This window comes from Lissotriton helveticus, chromosome 11, assembly GCF_964261635.1.
Source record: "Lissotriton helveticus chromosome 11, aLisHel1.1, whole genome shotgun sequence".
In the NCBI taxonomy this organism is placed as follows: Eukaryota; Metazoa; Chordata; class Amphibia; order Caudata; family Salamandridae; genus Lissotriton; species Lissotriton helveticus.
This window is the reverse complement of record NC_136072.1, coordinates 1157348099-1157370878: the sequence shown is the minus strand read 5'-3', so window position 1 is coordinate 1157370878 and position 22780 is coordinate 1157348099. Positions and strand designations below refer to the sequence as shown.

General features: G+C 46.1%; 1 protein-coding gene across 11 annotated transcripts in view; it reads left to right on the top strand.

The window, feature by feature from the left end:
• EP400 (E1A binding protein p400) overlaps positions 1-22780 on the top strand; it is a 522955-nt gene that overhangs the window by 225478 nt on the left and 274697 nt on the right. For 8 of the 11 annotated variants that reach the window (XM_078667964.1, XM_078667963.1, XM_078667967.1 and 5 more), the window contains one exon: positions 15186-15395. The exons of the other annotated variants lie outside the window; for them this stretch is intronic. In XM_078667964.1, coding sequence (XP_078524090.1) covers positions 15186-15395 — 210 coding nt within the window. The remainder of the gene's footprint in view (positions 1-15185; positions 15396-22780) is intronic. 11 annotated transcript variants of the gene reach the window in all.

The window sequence follows — 22780 nt, the reverse complement described above, 5'->3', positions numbered from 1 at the left end:
ATATTCACCAGCCCCCTCAGGAGCATGCACAATCTGCTAAGCGACAATTTTCTTCTCAGGAAGCAATAGACATTCCTATAAAGACAAGGATAAAAACAGGACAATGCCACTAGTCCACTTCACTTTAGTCCTCCTCCACAGCACCATGAACTTACTCCATCACCACAACACTCTCCAGCTCATGAACAAGCACATTCAACAGAAGAGTCACTACTTTGCAGAGGATGGATATGGATATGTGCTGGTACTGAACAGTCAATCCCAGCACAGGATGACTGGGATACAACTGATACAGATCCAATAGACAATACAGATCCCTTAACTTTATCCATCTAAACCCTCATCCCCACCAGATGATACCACTACATATCATGGCTTTATCAATAGGGCAGCTAATTTCCATAAGGTACAATTACATACTGAGGAAATAGAGGATGATTTTTTGTTTGATACTCTTTCTTCAACACAAACATTTACACCCCATATCCTTATGCTAAAAGGAATGCTCAAGCATGCTTCTGATATATTCAATAACCCTGTCACATCTAGAATGATCACTCCTAGAGTGTATAATAAATATAAGCCTTCTCCAGCAGACCCTATTTACAGTAGGAGTCAACTTACACCAGACTCTTTAGTTGTTGCTACTGCTCGCAAAAGAGCAAACTCTCAGGCAACTGATGACGCTCTACCACTAGACAAAGAGAGCAAACGTTTAAATGTGGCGGGTAAGAGTGGCAGCTCAATAATCTAATTATTGGTGAATTGCTAATTCAATAGACCTTTTATCATGATGAAAGGGCACACTGGGACGAAATGGAAGACATTTTACAACACCTCCCAGAAGAACATTAAACAAGCATTAGCATAGCCAATAAGTCTCACCTTTGGGACCTTATAAGTGTTTAGGAAGTCAGTTCCAGGGTGAAGAGGAGGCGGGGGTGAGAACCGAGAAAAGGAAGTCAGCCCTGAGGTGAAGATGGGGATAGGGTTAGAACAGCGGAACAGCGGGTCAGTGTGTGGGTGAAGAGGAGAGAAGAGGATGGTTGTAAATAGAGGAGAATGTGAAGGAAAAAAACGAAGAAATGGTGGTAGCGCTGGAGTGAACCGAGGACAGGGTAGTATGTGTGGAGACTAGTGATCAGAAATGTTGTAGTATGTCAGAGTAAAGGGGGGAGGGTTTGACCCAGAAATGAAAGGGCACTGGTTGTGAAAGTGAAGAGGAGGCAGCAGGACTGGAATAAGAACAGGACCGGACAGTGACATAAAGAGAGGGCCAGGTAGTGCCACCTTGGGGAGACAGCGGGACGGAATTAAGGAGGAGGGCCAGCGTGAGGAGACCCAGGGACTGAAATAGGAACAGGGCCGGGTAGTGCTATAAGGAGAGGGCGAGGCAGAGCCAGCGCGAGGAGACCATGGGGCCGAAATGCGGAGCAGTGCCAGCCTGAGAGGAGACTGTGGGGGTAAAATGGGGGAGAGTGTGTGGCGCGCCTGGGTGTAGAGAGGCCGTGGGCAGTGAGGCCACTTTCGGTTGTTGGCGCCCTTCCGGTATTGGGGCTAGACTGAAACGGTTTTGCCCCTGTCAAGGCCAAACGCAATAAGAAAACAATTAGGTTAGAAGGGAACCTTTACCCCGGCCTTTGGAGTTTTAACGATAATACTTTGGTGAGGTAATAGGAAAAGGTGGCGACAAAGGGCTGATTGTCGCCTTACAGTGAAATTAAATTTCGGATGCAATGGTTCTGCTAAGTAAAGGGTCGGAGGCAGGGCCAGGGCGCTCTTTTCCAAAGGAACTGGGCAGTAACTCAGGGTGCCAAACACAGGTTTAAGAAGCCCTACACAAGACTGGGAAACGTGTTCTTGTCCAAACTTTGTTTTCCACTTTTGACCCTCTTGTAAAGAGCTGAACTGAACACAGAATTTCAAATAAAAATAGTACCACAAAAGTATCACTGATTTAATTAGGAGACGTGCCAATGAAGTCTGTAAAAGAACGGAAGTAAACGAAAATTGGATGTAATTAGCACGTGTATGGTTCACTTAACAGAATGTATGCAAAGAGCTAAATCGTTTGCAAGCACTCCACACCTGCGACGACGATTTCGATGGCCCATCAGGACGGAAATGGGTCTCAACTCGAGGACAATTGCAGCTGAGGTGCCTGCAATCCGGACAGAGCAACATCCTCTCCAGCCTGGGTGCCAGGGCGGGCTTAAATTTAATGCAAATGCTAATCCTAGAGTGTGTTTCAGAAAATTCTGGCTTTCCTCACAAAAGATACACCACCCGAAAAGTTCAACTACCATAACTGCACTCCCTCATCCCTGCTGAGGAAGTTAGAAATCACATTCACTGAAACAAATAATACAGAAGGGAAAATATTTTTAGAGCAAAAAGAGTGGAAAATATATTTTTCACATAAAATAACCAACGAAAAGGACTGGACATTATTACATCGTAAATAATCACGGGGATTTGAGGTTGAAAATACTCAATATGACAACACGTACAACTTTATTCCGTGGATGTTTAAAGAAATGCGTGTTCAAGAATGAAATAAAAAGCCTGGCAGATCGTTCATAAGAAAGTGCTAAGGCTGCAATTTGTTCCTCCAGCGGGCCGAATGCATGGTTTCTCTACCAAGCGGTGTCTGTGACTTGCAGATCTGCAGACACAGACAAGGGGTTATTCCTGGCACGGTTTCCCAGAAACAGGAGTTACAAGGCTGAGAAAACAAGCGCGTCTGTAAAAACGCACTCTTGTGGAGGTGGGTGGTGTCCCTTGCCCAAGGTGGACGGGACGCGCCTTCTAATGAAAGCGGCAAGGAAACCTGACCCAAAACAGATGGCTCCTGCTCGCCGCTGCTGGCTCCCGAGAGCAAAACTCTCTGAGAGTAAATATTTCCTGAAAAGCTGGGACATCCACACGCCTTTGGCCAATTGTGTGCTTTCAATTTTGAAAGCCAGGCGCAAAGGCCAATAGCATGTGAGCCCACAAACGAGCTTGTAGAAAAGCTGAAGTGATTCCAAGAGGCCGATTTCCTAGAGCAGCGCATGCGTGCTGCGCTAGGCTCGACCTAAAAAGGGCATACCAAATTCCATCCGAAGGTAAACTTATGTTCGAGGCATGTGAGCTGTTGATCACATGTTTTGCATACTCCTGCCATCTAGTGTTGGGTCTGGATGTTTGCAAGTTGTTTTTCTTTGAAGAAGTCTTTTCCAGTCACAAGGTAGGTGACTCCTCCTTTCGGTGATAGTGCGCATAGGCATCGACTCCATTGTTAGATTGTTTTTTTCCGCCATTGGGTTCGGACATGAATTGCTGTGCTCCAGTTCAACAATGTATCTCCGGTTTCCCTCAGTGCGCAATACACTCACCCTCGACGGTATTATTTTCGATTGTGTATTTCCATTCTCCGCGTATTGTATTTATTGACAAATCCCTCTTTCGATCGGGTAGCTCGTGGAAGGCCATCGGGCAAAGTTCCTGTGCACTGACTCACACGCAGTGTGCAACCTGTGCTTTCATACAAGAGAACAGGGTTTTCGTATAAAGGAAGGAATGGCGCTCAGCTTATTAACGTTGGTGTGTTGTACATGAAACAATTTGGTATGGTGCTAACTGGGAAGGGGAGACCCAATAACCCCTTGTTCTGTGAAGGAGAATCCTACCACATATACATAAAACAACAGTCCCGTGCACACATACAGTAATAAAGTAAATAGTGTAGATGTAAATCGAAAGCAAATGGAACAATATCCAACATAGATGTCTTGATTTCTTTAATTGGTAATAACACAAAACAGCCAGCCGACACTTGTGTCGTCAGAGAAACAGTGGTCTCCGACTCTTCAGGGCTTAATGGCTGATTCCAAGGTCAGTGAAGGCCTTGAACCGGTGATAATTCCAAACCGGTAGGGCACAAGTCAAAATCAGAATAGTGATTCCTGTTGAGAATGAATACAAGTAGCTGTGAGGTGAGGCTACAGATGGCGTGCACGTGATGACGGTGAAAATTCCAAACCGGCATCCACGTTGCTACTTTCAAAGATGAGACTATGAACTGTACAAGTGATCTTAAAGGAATACACCTAAGCAAAATGAAGCCAGTACGGTCACACAATTAGACACAATCCTCCCACCTGCAAAAAGGTCGTACTCCCGGATTGAGTTGGAGCCGCCAGGACATCAGCAATTTGCCTTAATAGAGTAAATCGGTAGGCACATACACGTGTCTGACCGAGAGTGGCACGGATTCAAGCGCGTATTAGCACAACCTGTGCTTGTCTCCGGAGCATAGTGAACACCACTGCGACGTGTGTAAGGCTTTCTGATCCAAGAAAACGCTTTGCGACCGTTTGGCTCAACGTCGCGACATGCAGAGCCAACACATCGGTTTCATTCCAGACCTCTTCAGAGAAGATTCGGAACCAGAGACTGCAGATGCCATGGTAGCCTAGGAAGAACAAGACCCGATCTCCATCTCGGACTATGGCTCCGAGGGGGATGAAGATACCCTGCAAGGGCAGCGTACCATGAGTACAGATCCTCCCTTGCCCCAAAGTCCACCGCAGACCAAGAAGAAGGCTCCCGTCCAACCTCCGCATCTGGGCCAAGGTCGGCACCGAGACCATTTTTCCGACGCCCCGCCTTCCGGCTCGGCACCAAAACATACCCCGAAGCCGTTCGGCTCCGAACAGAGCCGTTCTAAATTGGGCACTTAGCTAAAACCTTCGGGATCGAAGAAAAAGTCAGGCTCCGCCCTACCCCCTTCGATGCCGATAACGCCTTCAGATCCGAAATCCTCGGCACCCATAACACTGGCACCGAAGCCTTGAGCACCGAAACAAACAGATGTGCCGATTCCATCAAAAGAGCACCATTTCGATGTTGCGCCTTCCAAACCGGATCCGAAACAGCGGGAGCTCTATATTCAACAAACTACTGGACATATTGCCACTAAGGTGACAATACAACATAAACCTGAGACTGAAGAGGCCTACCACATTACTTTAAAAAGGAAAAATGTAAGTACTAACCCTTCTCCTCCTCTGCCATCACCTCCTTGCCCTCAGTTTCCACCCTTACTAATTTCACCTGAGAACTCACCAACACATACACCTGATGATGGGGATGGGGAAGGGGCTGGGGTTAATGAGCCAACACCTTCAGACACCTGGACAGATTACAACACTGATTTCGCCCACAGGGAAGGATCCTGATCTGTACCCTACCAAGCCTTCTCCACAACAGTGTAGGATACATAGAACTGTTGGGTAGAGCTTCTAACTACCGTGGGGTTCAGTTGCATAAGGAATCCCTGGAAGAGGATTTCCTTTTCAAACCGCAGTAGTATCCAAAAATCCTCGCACACAATACCCTTCTCAAGGGTATGATCAGACATGTGGATGTCATTTTTTATTATCTGGTCAGGGCACGTATTCTCACCCCTAGGGTAGACCAGAAGTATAAGCTGGCACCATCAGATCCAGCATATATAAGGGGGCGGTTACCATTGGATTCCTTGGTAGTTTCCAATGCAAGCAAAAGGACCAATTCCCAAACCACAGGAGATGCTCCACCCCAGACAAAAATATCTACGTTTCTAGACGCTTTGGGGAAAAGAGTAGCCTCCCAGGCTGAAAACTTTTGGCGCATCTCCAGCACCCAAGCACTTTTAGGTAGGTACAACAGGGTGCATTGGGATGAAATGGAGCCGTTGCTCCAATTTCTACCTGATGAGCACAAGCCCAAGGCGCAAGACCTAGTGCAGGAGGGATAGCTCATTTCCAATAATTCAATCAGGTGCGCCCTAGATGCTGCGGACACTGTGGCCAGAGCTGTCAAAACCTGCCTTCTTTTAAGAAGGCATGCTTGGTTGCACATGTCAGGTTTTAACCCAGATGTTCAAACACCTCTTTGGCCCCGCGGTAGGTTCATTATTAGAAAAAAATAAGGAGGACACAGAAGTGGCCAAATATATGGGAGCCCTTCAATTAACTGCAGGAGGTGGTTCCTTTCGGCGCTCCTTCTATCGCGGAGGGTCCAAAGATACCTCCTCAGGCCTCTACCACCTACTCACAGGATACTACAGTTACTGCACCAACTGGGGTTCACAGTCAATGTGTTGAAATCGCATCTCCAACCTTCCAGCATTCAAAATGACCTAGGAGTAACTTTAGATATTCAAAAGGCTCTGGCCTTTGCCAATGCAGCCAGAATCCGCAACATTCAGGCACTAGTTCTCCAGTTTCAGTCCAATCACTCGCTTCCAGCTCGAGTGTATATGCAACTACTGGGAATGATGGCATCTTGCATCATGATCGTTCCCCATGCCAGGCTTCACATGCGTCCCCTACAGGAATGCTTAGCAACTCAGTGGAACCAATCGCAGGGTCTGTTAACCAATCTAGTGTTGGTAAGCGGCCCTACTCATCGCTCTCTGCAGTGGTGGAACACACAAAATGTATCAAAAGGACGGCCCTTCATAGAGCCAGTTCCACAGCCAATGCTAACAGCGGCTGCGTTCCTCACTCGTTCGGGGGCTCATCTTCAACAACACACAGTGCAAGTTCTGTGGAGTCAAAAGCAAAAAACTCTCAGCGTAAACCATCTAGAGCTGCTAGCAGTGTTTCTAGCACTCAAAGCGTTTCAGACTCACCTGGTCGGCAAAGCTGTCCTAGTTCGTACCAACAACATGACCGCTGTGTATTACGTACAAAAATGGGGGGGGCACACTCTCTCCAACTGTCGCACTTGGCCAAGACATTTGGAGGTGGGCCATTCACCACAAAATCTATCTCCTAGCGGAACACCTCCTAGGAGTGAATAATCCGTTTGCCGATCTTCTCAGCAGACAGAGACCGCAAATACACAAATGGGAACTTCACCCTCAAGTTCTCCTCCCATGCAAAGTTGGGGAATACCTCAAATAGATCTTTTTGCCGCACACACCAAAACGCAAAATGTCCAAACTTTGCCTTCAGGAACCCACACCTGCTCTCCAAAGGCAATACACTGATCCAACGATCTGGGACTAATACATTTTCACAGACCAGGCCCAAATTCATTACCCAACAAGTCCCTTCATGCTGGGTGAGTGAAACACCGAACTTACCAAAATCCAATTTGTATCATCGTCTCTGCATAAAATTTGTGGCAATGCAACAGGGTATGGCAAACTAATACCTGATTCTATTGTACATGTAAATCATGACTAAACACCGCTAATAAAGACACTCATTTGTATATTTATAATGCTAAATAATGTGAAAATGCTCATTAATTCCAAATACAGTACGAATCATAGATCATACAAGAAACAAAATTAGAGAAATAACAATATATTGCATCACAATAACTGTGAATAAAGGAGTGGAAAGGTGAAGACAAAAGGTTCAGAGACAAAATATATTTGCAAATGATTATGCAAATTCAGTTTTCTGTCTATACAATCCCAATAGGAAATAGGACAACTACTCTCTGGCCATGAGAGCAGTAAGGCCCCTCAAGAAGACTTGAAGTGGCAAATACAAAGTTAGGAATTAGCAAACAGGAACAGCCAGCTCAAGAATAGGAGATGGCAACATGGGCCTCTCCTCACGCAGGTAGGAAACATGCACCAACCTCTACACAACCCCTCTCACCGGGAACCACAATTATACCCTAAAACCCAAAACACCAACCCGCAATTGTGTCAGAACAGACCATTTCTCCTCATTTGATTGGTTAGGGAAAGGGGTGTACTGTCACACCACTCTTGTCATGTCACTTTAGCTCAGGGATTTCATTGTTAATTTATTCATCTTATCAACTTCCAGCCCAGGAAATGCATATTCGAGCCGCTGTCATAGTACTCATTTCCTCCATCTCGTTCAAGTAACAACTTTTGTGCGATGTTTGTTCATTTGTGCCACTTTCGAAGGAAATGTTCCTTCTCTCGATGATCATTTTGTTTCTTCATGCAAACTCTTGGCAGACACATAGGACCCGCGAAGGACATTGGTCTTCCACCTTCCCTTTCTCGCTCAGAATTAAACCACATTTATTTTCTTTCAATAATCCAAACGTTTCCTGCAGAGCAGAAAACCATAGTTATACGGAAAACAAACGGTCATTATTAATCACTTATAATGCTTTCCTTTATGCACCCACCCTGTGTTACATCTACCCATGCGCAACCAGAGTTAATATTATTTTCCTAGCAAGCGTTAATAAAATGCATTAAAACAGCATTAGCCCTTTTACCTTACATTAGTCTAAAGCATTTCCAGCCTACTCCAGTGCTTTAGTTCGCGCTTGCTCAGTAGCATTTTCTCCCATGTTAGGCTCTTTTCCGCATACGTTTTTCACAGCACACAGTTAGTAAGTGTTACTGAGGGTTTAATTAGAGCAGGTTTCATTTTTGCGAAAACCCTGCTCCCAACAGCACTACGGAGGAACTGGTCAGGGGTATTTGCCTACGCTTTGCCACCTCTCCCACTCATTCCATTAGCGGATCCGAAACTCAGACAAACATCCCTCATGCTGATCCGAGTAGCTCCCACATGGGCTAGTCAACCGTGGTTCACAACCCTGTTGGAGCTGTCCCTAGTTCCACATAAAATGGTACACCTCACATCCAGTCAGTCTCCTCACACAGAGCCATGGAGAAATCAGACACCCAGATCCCAAACAACTGATCAGGCTTCTGAAATCATAGAGTTTGGTTATCTAATCTCCCACCAGACTGTATGAACATCATCAAAGAGGCCAGAAGGCCTTCTAGAAGAGCCTGTTATGCAACTCAATATAAACGTTTGTTATCTATTGCAATAACAACATCAATCCTGTTGATGCTTCAATACAAAATATAATTTGTTATCCGTTACACTTGCAGCAGTCAGGATTAGCCTACACTTCTATCTGACTACATATCGCTGAAATAGCTGTGTATTTACAAAATAGGCAACCTTTATCGCTATTCAGAGTGCCAGTAATCAAAGCTTTCATGGAAGGACTTAAGAGTTATACCACCAAGACTTCCACCTGCTCCAGTGTTGAATCTTGACATAGTCCTCACAAGATTAATGGGCCCACCCTTTGAACCCATGCATAAATGTGAGCCACAGTTTCTTCCCTGGAAGATGGCTTTCCTCATTGCAATCAATTCGCTGAGAAGAGTGGGTGAACTACAGGCACTACCCATAGAATAACCTTTTTTCCGACTTCACAGACACAAAGTAGTTCTTCGTACTAACCCCAGCTTTCTACCCAAGGTAGTTTCTGCCTTTCATATCAAACAGCCGGTTGAATTACCAGTATTCTTTCCTCAACCTGATTCAGTGGCAAAACGAGCTCTGCACACCTTAGATGTCTGAAGAGCCCTTTTATATTACATTGAAAGTACAAAATCCTTTCATAATACCAAACAGCTTTTTGTTGCTTTTGCACCATCACACAAGGGCAATCCCATATCGAAGTCTGGTATTGCCAGGTGGATTGTTAAATCTATGTATAATCTATGCAAAGCATGTGATCTACAGCTCCCATGCCTCGAACGGATAATGTTACTAACCCAGTTAGCATCTGTTCTTGGCATGTATAGCTGTAGATTCACATGCGGCCACCCCCGGGTACCTGTAGGTGTTGCAGTTCTCTTTCTTATTCTACATACATATGCATGGACCTCTCTATTCTTTACTTAGTGACTCCATTCTCACCCTCTGCGGGAAAACAATCTGACAATGGAGTCAGTGCCCATGCGCACTATCACTGAAAGGAGGAGTCACCTACTTCATGCCTGGAAAAGACTTCTTCGAATATAAACAACTTCCAAACATCCGGATCCAACACTAGATGGTAGGAGTATGCATAGCATGCAAATCTACAGCTATATATGCCAAGAACAGATGCTTACTGGGTAAGTAACATTATCCGTCTAATACAAATATAAGATTTACCCTTGATGCTGCTGATACAGCAGCTAGAGTAATAAACACTAGCATTATATCACGAAGACATGCCTGGTTAAGAGTATCTGGTTTTAAACCAGAAGTACAACAAAATTTACTAGGCCATCCTTCTGATGGAGAGCATATTTTTGGACTGCCGGTAGATAGTCTCTTAGAAAAAATTACAAAAGACAATGAGACAGCTTAGCCAATGGGAGCCTTACACAGTGTCAAAGGGGGACTTTTTGTCGTTCTTCATATCGTGGAGGATCAAAAACAAAATCCACTGACAAATCCTCCTCTTATAATAAAGCGCAAACTCTCCTAGAGGATATTACAGGGGTCCTGTCCTACAAGGGAAGTAATGACAAACTCCCAGTACCATAAACTCTTATTGGCAGCACTGCACTTAACAATATCTACAAATGGACTTACACACTGTAGGGGTACAGGGATCATGCTACTGTACCCTCACCACAGGCATAAAGCACCCAGCTAGTGGGGTGACCGATTTATGCCAAGGCAGTGGGTTGTAGGCTTGGCACTCAGGGATGTATGCCATGTCTACTCTTCACTTTGTTCTGTACCAAAACACGCAGCCTGCAAAGGCTGTGTGTGTAAAGGTACAGTGCCTCTATTGGTGGCACAATACGTGCTGCTGCCCTTAGAGGTCTTCTTCTCTGGTTACAGTACCCTGGGAACCTGTGGTACCATTTACCAGGGGCTGACCTGTGGCTAGAGATGCCAATTGGGTTAGTTTTGGAGAAAGAACACATGCCGTGGGAACCTGATTGACAGGGACCCAAGGCACATAAGGTGAGGCACATAAAGTGAAATTGCATCAGTAGTCTGGAAAAAAGTGGGGGTGGTTACTGCAACAGAAATTCACTTTCCTACTCATGCGCATACATTTTAGTGGAATGTGTGTGTGTGTGTGTGTGTGCAAGGGAGACTGTTTGAAAATGCAAGTACTCCTATGGAGTGCTTGAAAACAAAGACAAAATAGCTGCATAAACTGGGAGCAGTGTAAGGAGACATGTTCTTGTTCCATGTGCAATTGGAGGCCCAAACACAAGAAGAGAGAGCTTGATGCCCGCTTGCCATGACAAATGGCATTCACAGAAAATGAGGGCGACACTGAAGTTTACAAATGGGCAGAGATGGGTGGCCTGTAAGCAAACATTCGCAGGGTCCACGAAGGGGAAGCTTCAAAGGCTTGCTGCCTTTGTGAGCTTCCCCAGGCCACTTGTGTCAAGGTTCCTGATGCTCTACGGGATCCGGGTGATGCTCTAGAGGGTCCACCTCCGGATCTCCCCAAGCCTGGTCCGTATAACACCCAGAGCCAAGAGGTGATCCGGCGAGGGAAAAAGGAAGGGGGCCGGGTTGGAGCTCTGCGGGCTGGTACTATCTGCAATGATAAAGGACAAATCGTTATTACAGGCCGGTGTTCCTTCCCCATGCCTCATATATCTCCCGTAGAACCTTCACCTACCTCGGGGATCTACCACTATGGACAAAGATGGCGACGTACTCTGGAATCTCTCCTATCTCGGATCTCCAGGAACATATACAGAGCCTATGAGATGCAAACACAGGTTAATCCTCTAATCTAATACCCCTTCTCACTCAGTGTTCCTGTGGCTACTACCTCGGTACATACCTGGTTGTTTATACCATGCACCGTGAGAGAAAAGTAATGTCGGAGTTCCGAAGTCAGCCCTTAATAGTCCAGCAACCAACCCTCCTTCTGTTTAACGTCACAGAAGCAAAGAAATAGTCACGTGTAGAACCCCTCCAACAAACAAATTAAAATAATATGATAGATATTCATGAAAGGATGATTCCCTCCGATGTCTTACCGCCAACGGAAATGAAGTCAACAAGGTATTTGGGCTTCTCCGTTATCGTGGCGTCCTCTCTATGTAGCACACACTCCCAGCAGGGTTAAACAGCTCCGGAATCAAACACTCGTCGTGTCTCCTCCTCTTGCCGGGAATGCTTACAGGGTGTCCGTGTCTTCGCGCAACGGCCGCGAAGCACCACCGCACCCACAGAATGGATCAGCCGATCCACCCCTCTAGGCTCTCGATAGCCTGAAACCACGCGGGTCTGTGTCTTCGCTGAATGTGCACCGGCGAAGCAACACAGAACCCGTTCCAATGAGTCGGCCGACTCACAGCGTCGAAAACGCTCGAAGAGAGTGCACTTCCTCTCTTACACCGACACCATGCAGTGAGTGTCCGTGTCTTCGCTGGTCCTAGCGAAGCACCACGCACTCAAATCCCACAGCACAACGAACACCACTGCTACAACGGAAAATACATGGAATCCAATACAACCCGACTTCCGGGTTCAGTGAGTACATATGTCTCCGCCTACTGCCGCACGGACCCCTGGAACTTGTAGTTCTTAGTTATTAGGCAGGCGCACAACCGTACCGGATTCATCTCCTGACAACTTGCTGCTTTCAGCAACTGGTCCCCACTGGTTCTGACCCCCACTTTGGGCGGGGAGAAAAGTGAGGCAGAGATGTGTGCCCACCTCTGCCAGCTCCGCCCCTCAGATGGGGGTGGCGAGGTGAATCACAACTCTCAGTCCCCCCCATCTTGCATCCCCTTCGTGGATCCTGCTGATCCTGGGGGAAAGAGGCTTATCACCTCGCCCCAGGATGTGCATTGTTTCACTCCCCCGAGAACAGCAGGCTCTCGACCCAGGGCTCCAGAAGCATGGCTGGTGGTGGCAGCTGAAAGCAGCTACTCAGCCTGGACACTAGTGGTAGGTTGTTTTTCATGGGGCATCTCTAAGATGCCCTCTGTGTGCATTTTCCATTAAATCCCACACTGGCATCAGTGTGGATTTAATGTGCTGAGACGTTTGATACTAAACTTTTCAGTTTTCATTGCAGCCATTACGGTTCTGTGGAGTTCGTAATGACAAACTCCCAGTACAATATACTCTTAATGGCAGCACTGCACTTACAATGTCTAAGAATAGTCTTAGACACTGTAGGGTACAGGGCTCATGCACCTGTACCCTCACCACTGGTATAGGGCACCTTGCAAAAGGCCAGGGGAGTGGGTTGTAGGCATGTCACAAGGGATGTGTGCCATCTCGACTCTTCACATTGTTCTGTACCAAGACACGCAGCTTGCACAAAGGCAGTGTGTGAGTGTAAAGGTACAGGACCTCTAAGGGTGGCACAATAAGTGCTGCAGCCCTTAAAAGCTTTCCCTGGTCACAGTGCTCTGGGTACCATTCACTTGGGGCTGATCTGGGGCCAGAGATGCCAATTGGATTTTGGTTTCAATGCAGTTTTAGGCAAAGAAGATAGGCCTTGGGTACCTGATTGGCAGGAGCCCAGGGCACACTCAGTCAAAGTACACCAGCAGTTCAGCAACAAGTGAGGGCAACTATGCAGAAAGAGGGCACTTTATTACACTCATTGATTTCTGTGTCTCCAGAAACACTCTTTGAGTTTCTTAGGGCACTTTCTTTGTTTTGGTGGTGATATTTGGGTTCCTAGAATATGTTATATATTTTTAGGTGGTCTCCTTTGAATAAAATAAATCACGAACCATTTTAGAGGTCACAGATTGAAGTAATTTCCAGTACCACAGGTCAGGTCGCTAGATCAAAGTGGAGCCTGTACACCACCGTCCCTGCCTCTATCCTGTCAGTCAGTCTAATTTAGGTGTACAATTCAAACTCTTCTATTGTAGCCAGAGACAGCTTGAACATCTCCCATAGGATAGCAGTGATTATATAATGCTCTAGGATATACTGTTCTCTAGTGTCTGAGCTATAAAAATGTTTGTGGTTTATTCTGTGGCTCCAGTGATGCTAGATACTTCTAACCTCCAGTGTGCACCATACTTTAAATTGTTGTTGTTTCTTGTAAAAAAATCAGTTTTTCCTAAAACCTGAGAACTGACCGGACATTCATCTAACTGTTATTTGTTTTGTTACTCTTTTTGAGTTTCTAACCTCCCACCACCTCTTGGAGTAAGTTTTGACAGCTCCCCTTTTCTCCTCAGACATCCTTGTGCTTAAGGGAAACACTTGTTCGTTACCTTAGAGTGCAACAGTAGTGTGTGTCCCAAAACACCAGTGATAAACGAAATTCACCCTAACAGTTTGTTACTTTTTAGTAACCCCTGACAGCTTGGGTCTCCCCCCGAAAAAGGCCACAAATGGATATCTAGCACTAGTTCCTTTTTTCAAACCGACGTAGACCAGTTGTTTGTTTACGCCCATTTTAATAAAGTGGAATCTAAAATAATAGCACTTGTATGTTTGAAGGATTTATTTCTTTTAGAATAAAAATTGTCCGGGGAGGGACAAATAAGCAGAGATTTATTCTTATGTTATTGAAATTCATAAAGATACCAATAATGAAGAACCAGGATTACAAGTAAGTTGGTTTTCTTAAAAGTGATCTTACTTCATGGAGCTGTGCATATTTTTGGAAAATTACAGTTGAAAATGTACATTTTGAGGTAATTGAGAGAGATGCATGAGAGAGTTGTTGGATTTCTAAGTTCATAACAGCTTTGAATAGAGTGTGCATAAAAAGAAAGAAATGCTACGCTCTTTCCAGCACCCCACTTCCACATAGGGGTAGGCCAGACGTATGAAGCTTATGTACACATGCTCTTCATGTACACCAAGTTGCAGCTGGTCAGAGTCCAAATTCTTACAGATGTTTCAGTCCAGACAAAGGCGTGGACATCTGGTATGTTTTAGAACAAACGGTAAGGTGGAGTTTGTACAGTTTGCCAGAACATGGGGACAAATGTATCATTCATTGGCAGAAGAGCAGAGATCTGGATGATTGCAAAGGATGGATCCACTCCCTTTGATACTCTAGTTGGGTGTAAAGTGCAGTGTCAGTAGAAGCTGGTGGTGAACATGCGGAGTACAACTGGCAGTTTTCTAACACTCTCAGTTTGGCATCTTACGCTAACTGATTCAAGTAGTTTACCATGAATGATTTGCAGTAGCTTTTTAACCCACTGTTGAGCCTTTGACTTTAATGGTAAAGAGTCTTGCGACACAGTCTGCCCTCTTAACACTTGTGCGTTGTGTTTACAGCTCAGTGTCTGAAGGCATGCCACCTCTTGCACGGAGAGCTTTGTATCTGCATCTGCCTACCCTGAAATGTTTTTTGTCTATGTCTAACTCAGGTGTTGCCTGTTGTCTTTTCTGAACCGCTTGTTTTAACAGCTTTGCACAAATGAACCTTGTTGTTTGCAGCCCCAGCCGCCCTGTTTCAGAACTCTCAGACTTCCAACAGTGCTCCAAGACTCCAGCCAACGCCGATCGTCACCACTGCTGCTAACCTGGCCACGCCTGTGAAACCGCTGGGCACAATGGCACCACAGCCAGGCCTGCCCCAGCCACAGGCCCCCCAACAAACCGCGCTGCCCCAGAGGCTGGTTCTCGCCTCTCAGGCACGGTTGCCCAGTAAGTGGCCCCCTGCCCCCCTCTCCAGGTTTCTCTTGCCCTCTCACTGCTGGAGGTTGAGTTATGAAACACCCTCAAATGTCGACAGATTCTGTTTTTTTCTGGCTTGCACTGGGCTTTGTCTCACATTTCCTATTAGGTGCAGGTCACTGGTGTGTGTCTTGTCGGTTTCGTTCTTGTGTTTCTTTAAGTACAATTCATGTTAAGGGTTCAGTATCTTGAATTTCTGGCAATATGGCCTTTAGTTTGAGTAATGGGTAAGAATGTGTAAATGAAAGCTCACCATGCCCCTGATCAGTTTTAGGATGAGACTTTTGTGAAATAATTTGAACAAAGATGCATTTAAAGCAGAGTATACTCAGGTTATCCTTGGAGCACAGTCTGCATTTACTTCGTATACAGATGGACGGCTCTGTTGAAGTCCAGGTGTAAACAGTGGTGCTTTACAGCTTTCTACCACATGTGGCCCTATGTTCTTTACAATTAAAGGTTCTGTTGTTGTCAGAGTCCAAGTAGAGGTAGTGTTGAAACATGATGGGGTAAGGCTGCTGGAGATTTCACGTGATGCAAGACTAGGCCTCTCAAAAGGAGGGAAACAGTTATTGTGGTACCAGTAGATGGTATTTTAAAGCACTCCTTTTGATGAACAGAGACCCTGTGCTGAATGCATAGATTTTAAGAAGCTGATTTTGTAGTTAACGCATAAAGAGAGAGGATCTGAACAATCAGCCTGGTTGGAGGAAAAAGCATAAGAGTGTAAGTTTGTGGGCATTGTGTGACAGTGACGGAGGTCAGAAAATGGAGGTGGTGGTAGGGGCTGGACACTTCTTTGTGTTATATATCTAGCGCACACTATAAGGAGCAGAATAAAAGAAAGCTATGATTACTGGTAGAAAGGTTATTGCAGGAAGCCGGTCAGGAAGTGTTTTTTAGGTTGGTTTTAAACAGTTTCTTGATCTGTATCTCAGGGGATCTTTATCAATATTTATAAACTTACTTTATCACGTTTTTTTTTGTGGGATTCTCATAACACTTTACAAAAAAATAATTTAAACATATCTGTCTGGAGGCAAAATTTAGTTTTGGGCCGGGTACGGTAACTCACGGTTCATTTTGTTTTTTGGCTCTGTGATTTAAGAGACTCCTAACAAGCTGTGCTTTTTTGGTTTCTCATTCAGTTCTTGGGTTTCATTTACTTTAAAATTTCTTTGCCTTCACAGAAAATGTTTGTTGTTTTTTCACCAGTTTCCCCTACGTATTTGCTTCATTCGCCATGCTTGCAGCACTGACTGCTTGATCTTGGCAAGTGCCTCTCCCGTGACGGGGAAAAGTCTTAGAAAAAAAAAACACATCTTTACCTCCATTAACACCGATGCCTAGAACACTGGTGAGCGCCATGAAGCTTGCCTTGACACTAGCTTCAGTGAGACCATTCAAGCTGCAGCAAGATCTTTAATGGAAGGATCCTGATCAAGACAGTCACTTTCTGCAATGTAGTTATCTTCTAGATTCTTTCTGCACTGCATAAAAAGTAGAAGCCTTGGTCTTCTCTCCCGCTCTGAAGAAAGCAACTATGGGACTCCAAGAGGAGAAAGTTTAACAAAATCAGGCTACAAACTCAGAGCTTCAAAGTCCGATGACTATTGAGGCCTCTAATGGGCCTCTCTGTGACTTCCACGGAGAAATTTTCTCGTGAGGGTCAAGAAGACAGAAATCCAAAGTGACCCTGAAAGCAGGTCTCGGATCACATCTGCATGGAAAATAATTTATTGGGCCATTTCCTATTGTGGGTGCAGCTATTCGGTATCCATCAGACTCATCCTTTCTCAACATCATAGTTAAATCCAGATGCCAAACAAAGTGCTCAGCCTTTCTTTTTCAGGGCCTTCCCTCTTTCGGGTCAGTCAGGGGTAGTAAAATTTCCAAAAAGAAGACAGAAGTCAGCAGCATTAGAACCTTTGGCTTTGAGAAAACAATAATGCATGCATGTCCAGTATAAGATATACAGATGCTGATCCCAATAGCACGTTCAAACACCTCATCGTCAAGAGCAGCCAAAGCTGCCTTCTAATAATGAATGATCAGACCTGGGACGAATAAGAAATGTTTACAGAACACCTACTGTTTTGGGAAATTCCCTCGACAAACTCCTACTTGGCTTGTTTAAGCGCACAGTGGTTTCAGCAATATGTGGGAATGAGAAGAACTTTGAAAACGTCAGAGGTGCAAGGGCCTCTATTTTTGCTAATCTCCGAGTCAATGGATAATGTCAAAACCATTATCTACAAAGCAGAAGTATGTAGTCACCCCTCATGGATAATACATTTCTCAACACCTGTAAACCAGATGCGATCGCGCTGGAAAGAAATACTTCACGAACACCCCAGCCCATGAATTGACCGCTCACTTGTAGTCTGCATTGCTGCTTTGCTACACTTCCATGCAGCCCTTAAAACTCAACTGTGTTCCTCGTCTCCTTTGATATCTTATTCCTCTCGAATGTCTGATTTCCTGCTTGTGTTCCTCCTTTCATCTTCTGTACCTGCTTTTTTCCCTTATTCAGGAATATGGCACTGTTCTCTTTGCTCTAGCACCCTCCTTTTGTATTATGATGTTTCTCACTTTCTATCCCGATTAATTTAGACTGAGTTTATCTAAAAACTGTGAACTGATTGTAAACGTTACATTCAGAATGGTTGCCTTGGCCACATATTTCAACAACTAAAACAAAAGCACTGGCTTTGCCAATAAATCTCCAAAGCACATCTTTTCAGTACCCATTTGTGAAGAAGCACTGAAACATTTACAGATTCAATCAATAGTCAACACGATCCATACGAAACCCTGTGGAACTGAGGGTTGTGCCTTGTCCTAATGAATAAAGCTGTAGCTGCTCTCATGGGGAAGAAGCAGTTGTTGGCTATCTGGTAATTGGTTAATTAAAGCCAGTACACAACAAAGAATTGGGAACCTTCACCATGACCTTGATTTCAGGCTGCAGATAAACTACAGCAAGAGATCCATCCTTGTGCAGATAATTCAGTAATTTAGGGTTATGACATTCACACCAGTGCATCTAAGGGCATTCATACTTCCATCAGTGCATTTGAAACATGTCTTTCTTCAATAAGGTCTTCAATCTGCCATAGACTAGAGTTTACTCTCTCCTAGCGTCAATCACTTTGCAAATTATTTTTTTTCGCCATGATGTGTGACCGTAAATAAAGCCTCTTCTGATCTGCCAAGTAAACCATTACCAAGTAACAATTTGCTCCAAAGCACCTGAGGTAAATAAACGTTTGCAGCATGAATCCTTTTCTGGATTGACATGTTGTGCATTATTCCTCTTGTCTAGTGTTTGGTACCGGAATTGTGTCTGTTTTCATTTTTTTTTTTCTTGTGGGGATGGTTGACCACCATTTGGTTTTGGGTCTGTCCCCTGTGTGACGTCAGACGGCGCCCTGGAAGTTCCTGTGCATTGTAGCCATCTTCAGATTCTTTTTTTCTGCAGTTTGGTTTGGAAGTAAAAGGAGAGGCTCAAAGATTTTTGGAGGAGATTCCTGAAAATGAAGGCTTTTTGGGAACAAGAAGGTATCACAGAGGGAAGGGGACTTTCACCGCAGAATCCAAACTGGGGATTCCATTGGTTAATACATGTGGCTTGAGAATGAAGCAAGGTAGGGGATATGTAAAATACCCCCTTTAAGTGTTGTCCAAACTGCCACCACACCTATTTGCGCAACGCCACCAGCACAAAGTTTGTAATCTCTGCCTACCAAGGGACCATAGGGACAAGGACTTGGAGACCTACACCGTATTTGTGCTGAAAACTCAACGCCCACCGAAAGCAGAGAGGGGAACATCATGCAGCAATGTACAGCAGCCGGAAGCAACAGGTATATGAAAGATCTGGGCCTCTCAAGTGATGACTTGTAACATGTTGGGGCTGCAGAGTCATCCCACGGAGGCTGGGACATCGAAATCCTCGAGGTAGACACTGAGAGGAAACGTGCGGCGAAGAAGGCAACAAAGGATGTTAAAAAGAGACCTGAAAAAGTAAACAAATTCCTGAACCCCTCTGATACCAAGGGCCACAAGAAGAAATTGCACAAGGCAGACCAGACGTCAAAGAAAATGACGATCGACGGTGAGTCGCAACCAAAAGAGTTCCATGGATCCTATACCAGGGATACCGACGAGGGCAGATCTTCGAAATCGATAAAGACCAACTCTGGTCGAGAGGCCTGAATGAAATCACTAAGCCTTCGGAGGCAGAAACACCAACACCAAGGAAGAGAGCATCTCTGACGCAAGATGTAGAAAGAGCCCTTGAGGTAGAAAAGAAGAAAATTAGAGGCAGAAATGGTGGCACTCATTCAACCCAAAAGGAGTTCAACAACGTGCTAAAGGAATTCAGGATTCCAACCAAACCTCAATAGATATGGCCATCGACAATGAGACGTGATTGAGGAGCTAATTAAGAAGCTCCCAGAGGATGACAAAAAGAGAGCAAAGTCAATCATCCAAGAGGGAAAAAATATTTTGAACACCTTCCTGAAGTCCGCACTGGATTTGGCTGATACAGCCAGTAGACAAATGTGTACAGGCACAATCCTCAGACATGCCTAGCTCAGGATTTCGGGCTTCAAGCAGGAGGTCCATACCACAATCATAAGTAAGCCATTAACTTTATTTGACCAGGAGGTAGACGAGTCCTTACAACAAATAAAGAATGGCAACAAGGTACCTTCAAAAGGGGAGGAAATAATTTCAGAAGGCCCGCAGGAGGGGGAACTTTCCCAACAGGGCAGCATCAGCAACAACAAACTCGAGGCAATGTACAGCAGGCAACCCAGCAAACCGAATACCATTCCTGGCAACAACCTGCAAGACGGCCCTTTCGTGATGGAGGAAAGATTAGAGGACGGTCCTCCGGGTGGTGGGAACAAGTACCAAGTGACTCCAGAATGAAAACGGGCCCCCACATAACACCACTGTGAGGCAGAATAGCGCAATACCCACAGGAATGGGAAAGGATCACAACAGACCATTGTGTTTTAAATGTAGTGCGCCCCGGCTATTGTACAGAACTAACAAACACTCCACCACCAAAACCTCCAAAGAGGAAGAGGAGGATCAAAAAAATGAAACTTTTAACATTAGAGGGAAGAGGTAAAGGAACTCTTACAGAAACATGCAACAGAAAAAGTACCAACAAGGTAACACAACAAAGGAAACTGCTCACCTTACTTCCTGGTACCCAAGCAAGATTTCCAGTCCAGATTTAAAGGCAACATTCTGTAGTAGGGGATCTCTGTGTATAGTCATAATCTAGTGAATAGTCCCGCCCATGTGCGTGGACCCCGGAGCAATCAAAAATAATCTCTTACAGTGTCGAAAAATGCAGAACTGCACAGACACTTAAGAGAGAATTTAAAGACAGATAATGCAGCCTAATAAGGCTACACTGTCTAGTACTTCAACTAGAAATTCCACCACAGAAATTCACAAAACAGCAAAGCCTGTACAGATTTCCCTTGCTTTACAGCAAAATCCCTCATGAATGATAGAGAGAAGAACCTGGACAGACAAGCCCCATAGGCTGCCATTATGTGGCTCAGAACAGGATACTGTGCCTTTAAGAGAACTTTCCAGAACTTCACAGTATCCCAGAATGCCCTGCAGGTCCCAGTTACTTTCAGTTCTTTTTTCCGGCTCCTGCAAGCAGGACCCTGGAGCATTGAGCTCTCCCTTTTCAAGGGTTTGTTGGTGTTTTTTCACTTTAAATTCGATTTGGGTACTTTCTAAGTACTTTTGTGCCTTTCTTCTTGGTTTTTTGCACCCTTTTGATGTCAAATATGCCTGCATTATTTGACAAATGCCCGGAGTGCTCCAGGAAGAAGGCCAAATCAGACCCCCATGAGTTGTGTATCCTCTGCCTTCCCTCTTCCCACATCCCAGAGGAGTGTGAGATCTGTCAAGGCTTCTCTGGCAGGACCCTGAAGGACAGAATGAAGATCAGGCTTCAGGGCCTCGAGGAAAGAAGGCTGAAGGCGCAAGGTGGGTCTGGAGGGGCTTCATCTGCCCATGCTGAGGCCTCTGGGGGGCTCCCCAGGGGCAGGAAGTCCAGCAAACGCCCCCATTCTCCGTCTGGGTCGGTGGCACCCACCACGACGTCGAGAGGGAGGTCCAAGACCAGCTCCCCGTCTCCCCAGGGCTCTGGGTCGAGGAAACATCGCCCGTCGAGGGACTTGCACAGGCCGCCGTCGAACCCCGTGACGATTTCATCGTCTTCTTCGGCGTCGAGTGATCGGCGTCGACGGGCCCGGCATCGGCGATCGCCGTCGAGGCGACACCGCCGATCGCCGTCTACGGACAGGACACTATCGTCGTCGAGGGGATCCTCGTCGTCGAGGCCGCCGTTGAAACGGAAGAGGTCACCGTCGGGGCAGAAGAGTTCGCCGTCGAGGCGGAAGGGGTCGCCGTCGAGGCGGTCGAGGTCGCCGTCGAAGCGGTCGAGGTCGCTGTCGAGGCGCAAGAGATCGCCGTCGAGACACAAGGGATCGTCGTCGAGATGGTCCAGATCGACGTCGAGACATGGCAGACGTTCGACGCCGAAGCATAGAAGACGGTCGATGCCGAAGGGGCGCTCGACATCGAGGGACCTACGTTCGACGTCTGGTCACCGTTCTTCGGCGTCGAGGGATCGTGATGCAAGGCCTAGGACTGTGGGGGGCTCCCCTCAGTCCGGGAAGGATGGCGGGTCACCGGGATCGGTGTACTCGGAGGTGTATACTCCGAAGAAGTCTCTTACACCTCCGCCTCCGTTGCCAAGAGGTCCACCTCCGAGGGCTCCAACCCCTCCTCCGCTGCCTCCGCTTCCAACAGGACCACGGACCCCTGTGCCTGACAAGCCGCCACCGGTTCCACCGAGGTCGGTCTCGTTGCCCAGGCTTCCGACCCCTCCCAAGAAGACTCCTAAGTCTAAGGAACCGCCCAAGCCCAAGACGTCCGCCCCGGGGAAACCGGCAGAACGTCCCAGGCCCAGGAGATCAAGGTCGCGCTCCAGACGGAGAGAAAGATCGAGGAGCAGACACAGGTCCTCCACTAGATCTCGACATCGCCATAGGAGGCATAGGTCCAGGTCCCATACAGCATCCTCTAGGACCCGTTCCTATTCGCCTACTTTATCTGACTCCCCGGAGACTAGGGTGTCTCCAATCGACGACATCGGTACGTTCCAGGAGGTTCTCCTGAGGGGGGCTGCGAAGTTGGGTATCACGGTGACGGCTCCTACACCTACGACGTCCGTGATATTCGAGACTTTGCACAAGAAGCACCTGTCTCGCCCTCTGCTGCCATTGGTGCCAGGACTGGTCGAACCT